Below are 15,640 nucleotides of genomic sequence, written 5' to 3' on the forward strand. Positions count from 1 at the left end.
ATTGCTGGCTACAATAATTGTGTGGGGTTAGGCACTGGATGATTGCACAAATTGACGAGTTCCAGCGATTTTTTCACCGCACTTTCAACATCGTGGGCGAGATGGCGCGCGACCGGCGAGACCTCAGAGAATTGTTGTCGGATGGCGTCGTACGTGGCCAAGGCAACGTCAAGATAGTTGAGGGGATGTGGTTGTTTTGTATCAAGTGTATAAAAATGAGTTCAAATGGTGGCTGTGGAGGATTAAAAGATATCAAAAACAATTTGAGTGGAAAATGAACGCTTTCTAAAAGCAATGATGACACTCGAGCAAGATGGAAAGGCGTGAGTGTGAGGGTGTGGCTAATCCAGGTAACACTGTGACTCGCGTTTCAGTCAGCACGCTAGACTTTAAATCAGCTCAGGATAGGAACGTTGACACCCCATGCATAGTCACGCATACACACGCACACACATACACACGCACATGCAAAGGGCCTTGGGGGAGCAGGAAAGGAGTGTCGGGAGTTAACGGAAAATTAGACGTGACTCCACTTCAACTCCTCTGCAAGGAGAGACAAGAGGTGTGGTTGACACACGACACTTCACACACATCAACACGCTGTACGCAGCCACATATTTTCATGTGGGGAATCCAAGCAAGCCGTGGCATTTGCAAAAATGACAAAAAACAAAACATGTCAAATGACACTTAAAGCAACCTATTTAGATAGTGTGGCGCAACAAAAGAAATGCTGCTAATATAAAAGGCTGCCCTTGCTTGCCCTTCCTATTGTTTGTCATGGACACTTAAGCCATTCTAGTGGCTAGCCAAATTCATCTGTACAGTTTCTGTGTTGACAGTTCAACTGTTTAAAAGCAAATGTCAATATGGCCGATCTGTTGATGAAAATGTGTTCACATATACATTTCGGGATTATGTCAGAGAGTTAAAAATGGATACACACCGAGATTGAAAATGTCCGCCTTTACTTGTTAATAGCCTAGCAAAGCCTCCAGTTGCGGTACATCCGACATACGGCTGCTCTAATTCAGTGACGGCTTGTACGTAAGAGCGAGGCTGGGGGCTGGGCACGGGGTCCATAGTGACAGGCACAATGTGGTGCTGACATGTAGGCCTGCATGGCTCTACAACGATGCACATGCTCATTGAAGGGATTTGTCCTTAAAAAAACTGCTGCAGATAATATGCTGCCGCCACACATGAGCCACTGAACACGCTCCAAATCAAATCAAATAACGCTATGGTGTCATGAACACAGTCAGACGGATTATTAGTTTCAGTGTGAAGTTTTGATACGCCGCGCTCGTATGTTGTACCCGTATGTTGGGATGCGGGAGTTGTGGTATTTTATAGCCATTTATAGCGTCGAAGACGAGATGAGTCAGCGATGTGATGAGCCACAAAAGGGAGCAGTAAAATGAGGAGAGGCTCCGTCAGTTCACCGTGGAGTTGAAAGCAAGTAATTTCAGTGACCCGGCTGACAGTGTGTGTTTGTGTGGAGCGTTCGTTTAAATTATTCAGTCTGTCTTGTCCACAAAGCATCCATGCATTCTCCATGGAGCCTGTTGGTACTGTCTTTATGTGTGGCTGTCCGCATTTAAGTAAGGCGAAAATAGACAGTTAAGATGTTCGGTAACACCCCGCATTCATTTCCCAAAACCAGTACGTGCCTGTGTGACATACGGCGAGCAGCAGAGGTCCGCCTGGTGGCCTCGAGCGGCACAGAGATCATAGGAACAGCTCCTGCGCAGCACCTAATGAGCTTTTAAATGGATAGGCTAAATTAGCTTCGTGCCTGTGGTTCTGACAAACTCCCCCACCCCTCCTACCCCCAAAAGGTTATTTTCCATCCTATCAGTCAACAATCTACTGAAAGGAAGCAAGAGGATAGATTTCACGATCTTATGACCTCGAACATGTAAAAGAGCACTGCTGCGGCTCTGGATCACGCATTTCGTCATTACAATGATTCGGCCCGCTCATGAGTCTCCATTGCGGTATGTATGAGGGCTGAACACGGCTCGTCGATTCGAATTCCACAGGGAAAAAATTTAAATCGACTTAATCTGTTCCAAAGACAAAACGGTCGCCACGACAGAACATTTACTAAATTCACAGGCAGTGTTCGAAGTCAGTGGTCTGTAAGCGTTGGTCAGCGGACCGTTTCCATTTTTTTGGTTTATTTGATTGTTCTAGCAGAACATATATGTCAGATCATTCATGTCGAATCAAAGATTGAGTTAACATCGTTGTATTGTGAACAAGGTTACTTCGGATATTTGCTACTTGAAGCAGATTTCATTTTTTTGCAAACAATGCATCTGGAAAATACACTTCAATTTTTTTCTACATTTTGTTTTGTTACAGACTTATTTAAATTACAAATTGCAGCCTGATACAAAAAGGTGTCACCCCCCCACCCCCACCCCCTCGGTCATCAAACGTTCATGCTTTCATTATGGTGTGTTGTGTAAATACATTGATTAAATGTGGGAAAAATGAGACTGAATACTTTCCGAATAAGTTGAAAATTGTGCGTGTCAATACATCAGAGGCAATGTTTTTAGCTTCTGTACTGACGGCTCACATGCCAACAAGTTTTTATTTTTTAACTGTTTGGCTTGTGCATTTCTATGTGAAGCTTCGAGCGATTCCGCTTTGTTTTGTTTGGTTTAAATAGTTAATATTTAATTGTCAACATATCATTGCAATAAGAGGAACAGGCTTTCTTTGGTGGTTTGAGATTTAAAAAAACCAAGATTTCTTTCCCCTGAATGAATAAGTTTGCAGTCAAAAATGTCAAATACAAACCAAAATAGTCCCCAACAAGCACACCATTGTGGAGAACAGAAAGAAGTGATTTTTTTTCCTGGGATTTATTGACAACAGGATATATGTACAATGGTAACCTTCAGGACGACTGTGGAGGAAAGTCACGTAAAGGTCAAAGAGAAGAGCAGATATAGACAAGGCCTTGGTGATCTCATGGTGGTCGAGAGATCCGTCGCATCCTGGCCCAGTGTGGCAGGGCTTGTTGCCCCCTGACGCTCTGTGACCTAGATTAAGAGACCCAGCCAGGACTGTAATCTTTCGTTTCTCCACCCCCTCTTTCACTATGATACAGGCTGCTAACGGGGAAGGATAGCCTTTCCGCCACAGCTTGAAATGTTAGCATGCTAACATGTAACCTCTGTGTATGTACTGCAGCAACGGATGCTGGATTAAGAGATTGTTCTTATTTTATTGGATGGACAAAAAAAAAAAGGTTCATCAGGGGTGATGAAGAGTTAAAGATGCATCCCGCTGTGTATGAGTAAACGTTTGTTTTTCATTCTACACCGAGTGGCAACACGCATCCGAAAAAAGAAGTGTTAGACACCCCTAACAGATTTGAAACTAAATAGTTTTAAATTAAGTTATGCATTTCCAAAATTCTCCTGTCGACACTCCCTGCACAGATATCAGCCAAGTCAACCACTGCACTGTCAAGAGGACTTGATGAAAACTCAAAGGACGAAAAAAAAAATGGTTCCCACCCACCCCTGTCTGACTGTCTGTGTGTGATTATATATATATATATATATATATATATATATATATATATAGTCGAAGGCGGCCCGGTAGTCCAGTGGTTAGCACGTCGGCTTCACAGTGCAGAGGTACCGGGTTCAATACCAGCTCCGGCCTCCCTGTGTGGAGTTTGCATGTTCTCCCCGGGCCTGCGTGGGTTTTCTCCGGGTGCTCCGGTTTCCTCCCACGTTCCAAAAACATGCATGGCAGGCTGATTGAACACTCTAAATTGGCCCTAGGTGTGAGTGTGCGCGTGCATGGTTGTTCGTCTCTGTGTGCCCTGCGATTGGCTGGCAACTGGTTCAGGGTGTCCCCCGCCTACTGCCCGAAGACGGCTGGGATAGGCTCCGGCACCCCCCGCGACCCTAGTGAGGATTAAGCGGTTCGGAAAATGGATGGATGGATATATAGTCGATTGATGGCAATTCCATCAATTAAGTGCATGTATTTTATTTTTCCAAAACACTTTGCAAGGGGTGACTGAATTTTGTGCTAATTTTTGCAATTATTACTTTTAATATTTTTTAAGTGACAAATAAATAATTAAGTATTGAAACAAAAAATATGATCAGACATGCATCCAGAATTGCTTCTCATCAGGCTTTGAGAAAAGTTTCAGCAGAGTTCGGAGTCTTAATATCTAAACAATCAAGTGCACAGATGCCATAAGGGCTGCACGCTACCAAGTTGAGCAGCTTGCGCACACAGCTCGAAATTCCAGTCCGACTCAATCACAAAGTCTTTGATCCCCTCAATGGATTTCTTTGTGTCCTTGCAGTCCATGACGCTCAAGTGGGCGGTGTTTCCCCTCACTCTACTACACACACACACACACACACACACACACACACACACGAGCACATGCTAATACACACGCAAACTACTGAAAACAACCATTTCTGTGATGCATATTTTCGTCTGCTTATTACTGCGTCCCGCTCCAAACAACAATGGGAAGATTGTTCCCAAAAAAAGATATCCATGAGAGAGCTCTCGAATTATTGGAACGCCAGATGCTGCTCGGCCCGTCCTAAGCAGAGCACACCACGGGTCCAGACGGCCAACGCATTTGACGGTTGGGGAACATGTGGCAGCATAGCGAGGGCATCTGGACAGCGCAGTGCCATTGGTGTAAAGTTGCAAGCAAAGACACAGGCGTCATCCTCTGAGGCCTGGGACAGCCACACTTGGGGAGTCACCTTACTACTCACACTCCCGAGTGAAAAGACTAAAATGGACATAAACTGGGATTCATTCTGACAAGTTTGGATTTCTTCACACATCTGCCTAGACGTGAAGGAAGATGAAAAAAACAAATCAAGATGTTTCCCTTTATCTCTGATTTTCTTTACATTTTGAGGCGTGGTTGAAATGGAAGGAAAAAACAGAGCACTAATCCAATCCTCTTAATCAGAGCCCTATAGATGGACAAACTAAGTTAGACACCCCTGAAGTACAGACACCTCTCAACTTTATTTATATATGTAGAGTGCAGTATTTCCCTTTCTGTTGCTATTGTTAATGGATTGCTGATTTACAAATGGACATGCACATCATAGACAGTTCTCAGAAACCTTTACAGTGCCCTCCATGATTTACAAAGAACCCCCAGCCCCCACACCCTCTAAGTATCTAAAATCTTACTGAAAGAGGCAGCCCGTGGCTCAGGAGGTAGAACAAGTCGTCCAGTAACCAAAGGGTTGGCCACCCAAATCCCGCTCTGTACGAGATTGTCGTTTTGTGGGCAAAACACTTCACCCACCTTGCGTCCAGTGTCACAACTTTCTTTCAGTAGAACAAAAACACTGAACCAGTGAGTGGATGGAGTGCTCCAGTGAGTCTCATCATTGACAGGCACAGAAACGTGACGCAAACAAAAAATGTCAGTGAAGATTTATTTACAGCCTGTAGATTGAATTGCTGTTTTAGTACCACTTGCATCCAGGGGACAAATCGAACTATCTAATGGGCCGTCTTAAAAATACATTTGTCTGTATATGATGCAATAATGATATTGCATTTAAGTGAGCACAATCTCTCTTTCAGCACACCACCAGTGGGCCCCAGTGTTGGGCTCTCCATGCCAAACATGACATTACTCATCCACCCTCGGGCACCTGAGAGCTGCACAGCACCAATCAGGCTGCTGCACTGTGATTCACTGACTTGCATAACAGTCATCACCACCACCACCATATTCCATTTTGTTTTCTTGCACTCACACAACAAGTACCCTCTGCTGTACATTCGGGGGGGAAAAGAGCTGTGATGTGCATACAACATCATGCCTGAAGATGCATACAGCATATACAGTAGATACGCGCTGTAAACACACAAGGCCCCCAGGTTAACTCACTTGACCCATTTTCACTGACAAGTGTATGTATGCTAATGTGTGATGAAACATAGACAGGGAAAACATGTTGCAAAGAAGAAATAATTACCTGTCTACCATGAATATTGGCATACAGTAAACGATAATAGAATGTTACAAAATGTAATGGTTAAAAAAAAAAAGAGGTCAGTAAGTCTACGAGGAGGATTCGCAGTCGTGTCCAGATCCAAGGGCAACACTACACCTGCTGCACATCCACCTCTTGGTAAAGCCGTCTTACCTTCGGACAGCTCCAGGTCCAACTCCGCCAGCTGGTCCCTGACCTCTTTTGGCAGAGCCGACAACTCGACGCCGCGGTCGGCCATGGCGGGAAGCTCGAGCAGCCTGCGGTGTGTTTGTGATATCTCAGCCGACGGAGGATACAGTCCCGCATGAAGGTAGCGAGAAGGACTCAAAAGGCTGCTGCGGCGGTGGTTACTCCATCCCCGAGACTCCCGGACACCGCCATGACTACTGAGGGAGCTGGGGAACAAGTCGACGTCGGCGGTCACGTGACCAAGCAAAACAGTCAACGGCGGTACGTCCACGCAGCGGTCCCTACTGGTGGCTTTGTCACATAGCAAGTGCCGTTGAGTCGACTCGCCCGATTGGACTATGCAATCACAGATTGGTGACGTCATTATCGGGCCGCGTGAGCAATATGGGGTGGGCGGCGGACACGGGCCGTATATTGTTTTTTCCCGCCCCGAAGTGTTAACTAACCCTTTAACAGTTGTGTATACCTAATCGTTAGCAATGCCTTCTATGATGTCTTAAATACCATCAGAACCACGAATATTGAACTAAATTCTCTCTATTGTCCTCTGTAGGGTGAGGGGCAAGTTTCTCCTCCCAACAATTTAATGACATGTATAATATTTATCTTGGAACCCGCAAAAAAGAATACTGTATAAAAATCATGCTGCCGTGCACAAAAATCTGAGGAAATACATAAACATTCCACAACAGTATTATAAGACAATACAGTGCGATAATTTCACTGTTTCACATACTTGCTGTCAGTAAGTTACAACTACTTGTATTTAAGCAGCTGTCCTAACCCAACATTAACATTTATCATCAGTCATGGCACTTTGATTGGTAGGCTCAAAAAAAACAGCTGCAGAATGTTCCAACAAAACATAATTTACAATAAATACAGCTGTGATTTGGTTTTGTAAAATGTAGAGGGCTTGAGTGCAGGGAGACTAAAGCGGAGTTAAGACAAGATGATGAGTCTATCTTTTTTTCATTAAGTTATTTTATTTGCCCATGATAATTAATTCAGACTATACACAAGTAGTTCTCCCATCTTGAGGCCTGAGTATTTGAGAAACTCCTTCTGAACAAATATTTTCTGGAGACATGTGTATGCGGTTGAACATTTGTTAAATAGATAAAAGGCTGGTTTGAAAAGAAAAGACAGACACCAGCACTTAAAAAAAACAACTGAAAAGAGTGACAGGTTGTTTTAAAGGCGACAGTGACAAGGGTAAATAACAGGACAGTCTTGGAAGTACAATGCAGTATAAAATCTCCAATTAAAAACATAACATTTCAAAAGAAGCACCTTGCACAACCACTTTTGTCTACTTCTCAATACATAACTGCTTTTCAAATGTTGTAAAGCACTCAGGGAATCTGTAATGCTCCACAGACATGTAGAAACCACCAAGCTCACTCATTCACGAAAACACATTCACATTTTCTCTGGTCAACTGCATTAGACCACACCCCTTAGTGGCTGGGCGAAACTCAAAAACATTGATACTTAATAGAAAAATATATTGCACTACTCGTTCTTCAACTGAAATGCCTGGGGAAATGGTTTCATCTCTGCTTGTTTTCATTTTTCCTTCTTAGAGGTCATCTAAAGCTAACCGTTAAGACTGTAACGTCACATAACTATTAAATTGCAGATCAATAAACTGACGCTGTGACAAAAAAAGCGGTGCACCTCAACTTTGAACAATCCATGCAGTCTTAGTTTTTTTTTTGTATTATCTATTATGTTTTTTGGAGGCTGGTTAAAATAATAATAAAAAGGATGGTGGTGCAAACTGCTTGTCACGCACTACGTTATTCCGTCGCACACTTCCTACCTAATGAAAAACTGCCTGGCAAAAAAGAATTAAAATAAAAATCACCAACTGGCTTTGACCAGAAAAAACGGTATATATTATCCATTGGATAATTAATGCAGTGATAAAAAGGTTTCAGGTGGCAACAAGTTGCTTAACCCAATTAATGCAGTGAGCAGTGTTGGGAGACAAGTTCATTGGAAGTGGTAGTGAGGAAAAAAGATAGCACTCCGTTTAAGAGTAAAAGTACCGGTAAACATGAAACAACTGTGGTGAATCATCATCACTTTCCAAGAAGAAAAGTGGTTAAAGTACAATAATGTAAATATTTAGTCAATTCAAATATTTAGGGGAAAAAAAAAACAAAAATAAAAAAAACCAACTAAAAATTGTGGTTAACTTCAGCAGTGAAATAACATTTTCATGAATGATGTGAAGAAACTCTGGGGATTGGGACTTTATTAAAAAAATAAAAACAAAAAAACTGTATGGCTAGGAAACAAATATTGATCCCAATGCAGACTGACTCTGTTCCAGAGTAAAGGGTGCATAGGATAAGAAGAGAAGGGGATGCAATGACGCAATACCCATAAATCTATAATCTTTGGGATGTACGAGAGAAGACTGAAGTAGTCATCTCTTCCATTATCAAAGACATTGGAAGCAAATTACTGCTGCTAAGGGTCAGGACGGAAATGAACGTTTAGGGCATCACATAAGCTTATCCGTGCCAAGGCAATGTATTCAAAGCTAAAAGCAATCCAGCTAAATATGACAGTGACTTTTGTGGTGGGGCCGGGCAGGGTAGGTAATTAAAGGGTCAGATTAACAACTAAAGCAAGGTAGAAAGCCATAAGAGGCTGCAACAAGCCAGACATGTCACTGCATCAGTACATCGTTTGAGCACAAAGGGGGGAGTTTGCCGAATCGGGCCAGTGAGTGATATCTTCCAAATATTTAGTCAGATGCATCAAAACCTGCTTTGTGGGTCACGCACAGACAGGCACTGAATTTTGTTTGGGACTCAAGTGATCAGAGGCTGATGAACACGGTTCATTCATACTTGTCATTCAAATACAGGATGTGACCGAAGACTCCGCATCGTGTTTTCCCTATTTATATACACAGAGAGAAGAAGGGAGAGAGGAGGCCTGATGCAGTGTCTTTATGTGATTATCATTGGCCGTGAGGGAAGGAGAGAGTCTTACTCTGGGGGTAGTGGGAGTGAGGGAGACTCCCTCAGTTTAACACGTGCCAACAGTCCAACCTCCCAAATGCCACCCGAGTTTATACTGGCTACCTGCGTCAGCACATCATCTCGGCGTTGACTGGGACTGCGTCACCATGACAACCCCTCCCGGCTGGCCCGATCCCATGCCGGCCAAGACAGACATGGCCACCGCCTCTGCGGCACGGACGCTCATGCCGTTGATGGTGGGACCCGGGCTGGAGGGCGGGGCCGAGGGAGAAGGCCGATGCTGGATGACTGCTGCTGGCGATCCGATGGGTTCGGCCGACATCTCCCGGGACGCTTCCTCTCCTCCTGCAGCTGAAGGCAGAGAAAGAGACATTCACCCTTAGAGAGGTGAGCGAGTAAGGACACATTAGATGGATGAGATGATGGATGGATCCGACAGGACACAACACGCATGACTGATGGTTTGGTTTTGCAGAAGGCTTACCTAAGAAAGCAGCTTTCTTCTGCATAACAGTGACGGGGCAGTCTTTGTGGGCGAGGAGGAGCTGCTTCAGCTGAGCCACCTCATTCCTTAGGAGCGTTACTTCGTTCTGGCAGCAAAACAAATCCAAAAGGCAGATTAATGCAATTATTGTCCTGTGTCTTCTCGTTCTTTGTTTGTCCTATATGTATTGCTTTGATATATCACTGTAGTGTTCATTTTTTAGAAGTTTTGTCTAACTCTGAAAACATGTGACACACACACACACACACATAGGCGCGCACACACGCAGGCACGCGCACAGATGTTCAGAGAAGCCTTTTGACAGATTAACAGTTGGTTGGAAAAAAGACAAGAAAGTCTGGGCAAAAAGGGTAAACAGTTGTTCCCCAACTATGTGACTGACGTGGACCATTGTCCAGTCTCTTACCATCAACCCCTCAATTAATCAGGCAAGTTTCTTTTGTTTTGGGCACACTTATAGCACAAGACATATACAGCACACAACTCAATAATGGACTTCGATTGTTTCAGATCACCATGTTTTCATTAAAAAAAAATAAAAATTAAAGAAAAAAAACAACAACTAAAGAGCTGCTTGCCCATAAGTGCTGTGTGTTTTGTTACGAAGTGTTTGAGATACGATAGTTTCATGTACGGTATTCAAAATATACTCAAATGTGTGTATACTCAAAAATAAAATGAAATGAATACATAGTTGAAATTATTTGTTCTAACTGACTGCGAGCAGGGTTTCAAGGTGCTCCCACAGACGCACACTCGCTCTCATCCTTTAGTGTTAAGTACACTGTTACTGTCGCGCTGCATTAGCTTGAACAAACGACCAGGAGGAGCAGTGAGCTATCAACAAATTCTGTATTTCACAGCGATGTCATCTCTTGCTTCCTTTCTTGCCACTCCTCGACTCCCTTATTGAATCATAAATCACACTCTGTTGACTTCATGACCTCCCAGACAATCGTAAATTTTCAAAAACTCAAGAAGCAACTGCAGGCTTTCATCAATACGCAATGACTATTTCGCATACCACCAGTGAGAGCCGCCGCACGCCAGTTTTAGAATCACTGATATAGAAAATGGGGCTTTGGAAATGTGATCTAAATGACTCATGAAAAAATCATTAAAACATTTTTTATCCACGTGAAATCCCTTAAAGTCTCTGAAAAGCAAAAATCTAAATCTGACACACCACAGAAAATAGTGTTGTTAACAACCCTGGCAAATTTCAATGATTTAAAAAAAGAAAAAGAATTGCCATTTACATAAAATGAGGCTTCAATACTTTCAGCTTTCCTTTCGCATGGTTCAAAGTAAGTGGTCAGATTTACCCTCCAATGGCTGAACGCTCACCGTCAAAGAGACATTCATGCTGGCAAGATCGTCCGCCTTCTTCTCCAAAGAATTCACCCACAACTTCCTCTTCTGCCTGCAGCGTGAGGCGGCTGCTCGATTCCTTTCGAGAAAACGCTGTCTCCTCTCATCGGGGTCCATCTCAGAGGCTCGCCGCCGCCGGCCTCCAGTTGGCTGCGCAGGGGACACCTGGGGATGAGGATTGTCTGCATAAGAACTGAGTCAACCTTTTTAGCATCTTAGTTGCATCCGCAGTGCAACCTTGGTTCACAACCTGAATACGATCAGAGACTGCGGAACTTCCCACAAAAGGAACAGAAGTTGATTTAATCCATTGCCAGAAATAATTATAAACTATAAGAACCCTTCTTTGGGTCCAGCGTAGTCAAAATAGTACATAGCCTGAACACGGTGCATTGAGAAGCGGAGAGGAAGCTTCCTGCCGAGCCACAGCACACCCACCTGCCGGATGACCCACGTGTACCACAGCTCTGGCTGCTCCCCCAACAGATGGTAGATTTCATCAAACAACCAAAGTGCATAGCGGGATCAGAAACATGAGCATCATTCTCATGCATAGGCAGTATTTCCTTTTTTTCCTCACCCCCAACAGCAATATGGTTAAGCTTCATTCTTGTATAACCACTTAACTTTTCATTTCCTGGAAGCCCCCCCCCCCCAACCCACAAACACCCCACACACACAAAAACAAGAATAACTGAAATACGTGTTGCACAGAGCAAACAAAGTTGACGCTGCACGAGAGTAAACAGAGCCGAGCGTTCTGCATGGATGTGACTGTTTCGGAACTGAAACATAGTTTGTGAACCGAAGCAATATTTGCTAAAAAATGTAAACCGTTAACAAAGTTGCTCACGAACAGGGGCAGCCAAAATGTGATTAAAGGTTCCAATTGCTGAGTGGTCCACATTGTTCGAAGATGTTAATACCTGTGGTTGGGCAGGTGACGGTGCATCCGAATTTTGAGTGGGCTGCTGGCTCTGTTCCTGCTTCTGGGGGACAGCTGGGAAGGATCCTGCCCCCTCGGCACCACCACCATCATGTGCTCCTAAGCCTTGATTACTTAGGGCTGCCTTCAAGCGCTGAAGACAGACAAGCGAGACTTCCAATGAGTGCCAAGCTATTCAGAAGAATAGCCGCCAATAGGTCTAACGTGATGCAGCTTATGTAAGTGGGCTCATCTTTACACATCTCACCATCTTGGTCTCAGGTTGCAGGTGATAACCTGATGGGGAGGATGAATCACTGCTGGCCCCGCCCACCGGGGGTCCTGGGATCCCAGGAATGTTAGGCACTGAGTTCCCGGGCCTCGCCAGCTTCACAAAGCAAACAAAAACAAGGTGAGGTGCTTCAGATTAAGGCACAGCAATAAAAGAATATGAATTAATATTTACATTGAGAAAGACTTACAGAAATGACTGAGGTAATCTGCACAGGACTGTGCAGCAGAGGGACTGTTTGCCCATTCGCAAAGTGCCTTACGAGGGGATAAGAGCTTGTTGGTGAGCTATGGACAACATAAGACATAGTGTCCCAATCATAGACTGAACATGACTAATGAGCTGGATTCCTTCCTAACATTAAGCACGTAAAAAAAAAAAGAAAAAAGGAAAACCTAAGTCGAATAACTATTTGCATAACATGAACTACAATTTGATAACTGTATTTAGGAATGAGTTGGGGCTCTAAAGAGGACAACATTCAGTGTTGTAAGGCATAAATGTGTCCCTACATAACCTAATTTTTGCATTTTATTTTTTTTCCCTGATAGGTCTTCAGTGTGGCGGTTCATTGCCCAATACTGTACATGTATGCAATAAGTTCATTTATTTATATCTATTATATATATATATATACACACAGTATATTATATATTATCTATTTATATCTATTTATACCTCAACAGTCACAGAGTTCTTGGGAACGCAACCACAAGTCTTGAACACAAAGAAACATCAGTTTACCTAAGCTGTCGGTTCGAGGGCGGCGCCTGTGTGATGACAGACGTTGGAGATGGCAGCGTAGGGTGAAGAGGATCATTGCTCATGTGGAGAGGCAGAGAACCTGGACGCACAATGGTTGGAGTCGGGGCAGAACTTGCCACTGGCTTTGTCAGAATTTCCTGTTGTCAAATAAAGCAGTGGCATTTAGTTTATTTCAACAAGCTGGAAAAAAAACAGTTTCTCCATGTCGTCATAATATAGTTGATAGAAAGTCTTACACAGCCTGTTGAAAGGCCTGTTTTTTGTGATTAAAAAAGAGAGAGACCTTTTCCCAAAGTTTTGAAGTATAACCTCTGTAACATAATTGTTTGATCTTTTTAAAGGGGAAAATTAAAGGATAAAACTGTACAATAGACCAGTTGCCTTCATATGTAAACCCACAAGTCACTAATGGTTTGTTGCAGCACCTTTACATTTTATTACAGCACTCAGTCTTTTAGGGTGGGACGCATCTTGATATGGCAATATGGGCTCACTCTTCAATCCCCAAATGTGTCAGACTTCCAGGGCAACTCCTGTGCACAGTTGTCTTCAGGTCCCCCACATACAGAGCTGTTCATAATTCGCTCCACCATGACTAAAGGCCTGAGCATGATGCTGCTACCACCATGCTTCACTGTCATTAGGTACGATGTTCTTTGGGTGACGAGCAGTGTTGTCTTTACATCATACACAACATTATTTCATTTTTTCCCACGTGAAATGTACAGGTTATAGGTCATATCAATGGTGAAATAGTTTTGAAATAATTTATCTTGGCCTCATTCTTTATTACATCACAAAAACTTGGTATCTTAACAGCACTGTGTGGACTTCTTAGAACCATTGTCAGTCTTACTTAGTAAACGTCTACTTAGGATCTTATCGAAGTAGAGTTTGTGGTTATTGAGCTTTGCCTCTCACCCTTGAATCTTTACTTATGTCTGACATGCTGGAGGAAGAATCTGGGCTATTGGGAGGAGAAGAATCCACTTCTAAAGGATCTTCATCTTCATCCTTTGCTACACATTGTGTTTGTAAAGCTGAAGCCTTAGTAGGAAAGAAAAAAACAACTGGTGAAAATGCCCTTAAAAAAACAATGACAAAAAATGATGACATTTTAGGGGAACTAGCAGCTCATTCATTCAATGTATTTTCATTTGAATTCTCACTGTGTTTTTTGTCCTATGCTCCTCTTCCTGTACTTTACAAAAGTCCTGTTCGAAGGAATTGGCCAGGTCATTGAATAGTCCAACTTCCTCACAGTTCTTCAGGAAACGTGTGGGTGTGGGTGTCTGGTCTGTGGGTATTGAGGTAAAAATAACACAATTAACTATTATATCAAGTTTCATAGTTTACTGCATATAATAGCACAGGCCCAAATGTTATTACCTGCTATAATAACAGAGTCTGTTCTAGCAGGACCGAATTTTAATGTCATTTCATGTTTGTGTTTATGCACAGAAAGATGATCTTCGTTGGTGAATCTCTGCAGTAAAGAAAAATGTAAAAAATAAAATTGCAGTGAATTAGTTTACATTAAAAACATGAACATGAATTAAAAATAAGCCATAAGAATGCAGTAAAAGAGCAGATGACATTACCTGCCCACATCCAGGGGCAGTGCAGACAAATGGGCGGTCATCCCCCATCTCTCACATAAGTTCTGGAAAATGTTTCAAGATAATTATTCGATACAGACCACAGCTAATGACCTAAAGTTAAACGAGCAGTAGTCAGAACTTATGTTCATTAGATATGTATTTTCTTGCCACAATGCAACGAATACCAAAGTATCTACGTTCGGCAATTCATATTATTGCTGAAATACTAGACAGCTCATTTTTTCACTCCAACTACGGATGCCGAGGCGTCAACTTGGGGACGATGAGATGATCGACATTACCACTCTGACATTACACCTTCATAGCGTACAATGACAAGATTGAAGTGTTAATATTTGTAAAGTGTAGCAACCAGGGGTTTAAAAATGGTGGATAGTTTCACATCAAATGCCAAACCTATGGCTACGTTAGGGACAGGCCCATGGCTAACATATTACGCTTCTCTGAAAGCATTGACGTTACTATGAACGTGAAAAGTAAGCCGATGGACAAGTCCAACGCACTGTCAGGAACCAAATAGCTTTTATAGGAACCGACGTTTCCATTATTTCATTTCGTTGGTCCGCTCAGGACAAAACGACAGCTAAGAAATGCTAACAACTAGCTTACGCTCGTTAGCTTCTACCTTTCGCGGAACATTGCGGCTAAGTTAACAAGTGAACGTTAGCAGTCTTCGAATTTGACATGACATTGAAAGACACCTAGAAAAATCACTAGTGTTAAAACCGTCTCACACATCCGAGGATTCAGAATAGGGCTCACCCGACGTTCGAGCAGCCTTGTCGCTCCCCTCCCTACTCCGTCCGGGCACCAACGCTGCGGTGCTGTCGTCTCCTCGTTGTTGACACTTGACATTCCCATTTCTAATCTCGCGAGAGTTAAAACCCGAACCCAGGGTGTTACATAAAGGTTCGCGGCGCCAGCATGTAAAGAC

General features: G+C 43.1%; 2 protein-coding genes across 8 annotated transcripts in view; both read right to left on the minus strand.

The window, feature by feature from the left end:
- dip2bb (DIP2 acetate--CoA ligase B (putative)b) overlaps positions 1-6,588 on the minus strand; it is a 31,715-nt gene extending 25,127 nt beyond the window's left edge. For 4 of the 6 annotated variants that reach the window (XM_086118680.1, XM_086118683.1, XM_086118681.1 and 1 more), the window contains exon 1: positions 6,189-6,417. In XM_086118680.1, coding sequence (XP_085974806.1) covers positions 6,189-6,273 — 85 coding nt within the window. In that variant the 5' untranslated portion in view covers positions 6,274-6,417. Of the gene's footprint in view, positions 1-6,017; positions 6,132-6,188 lie in introns of those variants that run through there. The other 2 variants (XM_086118679.1, XM_086118684.1) reach the window with 2 other exon arrangements.
- An 813-nt stretch (positions 6,589-7,401) lies between these two features.
- Positions 7,402-15,596, minus strand: atf7b (activating transcription factor 7b). Of its 2 annotated transcripts, none has more exons than XM_086118687.1 (12): positions 15,469-15,596; positions 14,686-14,747; positions 14,474-14,570; positions 14,254-14,381; positions 14,006-14,131; positions 13,064-13,221; positions 12,510-12,606; positions 12,296-12,415; positions 12,029-12,181; positions 11,079-11,267; positions 9,711-9,816; positions 7,402-9,577 (listed from the first exon to the last, which is right to left on the minus strand). In XM_086118687.1, exons 2-12 carry the CDS (start codon positions 14,731-14,733, stop codon positions 9,342-9,344), a joined length of 1,458 nt encoding a protein of 485 aa, XP_085974813.1. In that variant the 5' UTR covers positions 14,734-14,747; positions 15,469-15,596; the 3' UTR covers positions 7,402-9,341. The 2 variants fall into 2 exon arrangements, with proteins under 2 accessions (XP_085974813.1, XP_085974814.1); XM_086118688.1 differs by having other exon boundaries at positions 9,525-9,604; positions 15,469-15,595.
- Between the last annotated feature and the right edge of the window lie 44 nt (positions 15,597-15,640).

Source organism: Hippocampus guttulatus, chromosome 8 (assembly GCF_054856545.1).
Source record: "Hippocampus guttulatus isolate MCC_2025c chromosome 8, RoL_Hgut_1.0, whole genome shotgun sequence".
In the NCBI taxonomy this organism is placed as follows: Eukaryota; Metazoa; Chordata; class Actinopteri; order Syngnathiformes; family Syngnathidae; genus Hippocampus; species Hippocampus guttulatus.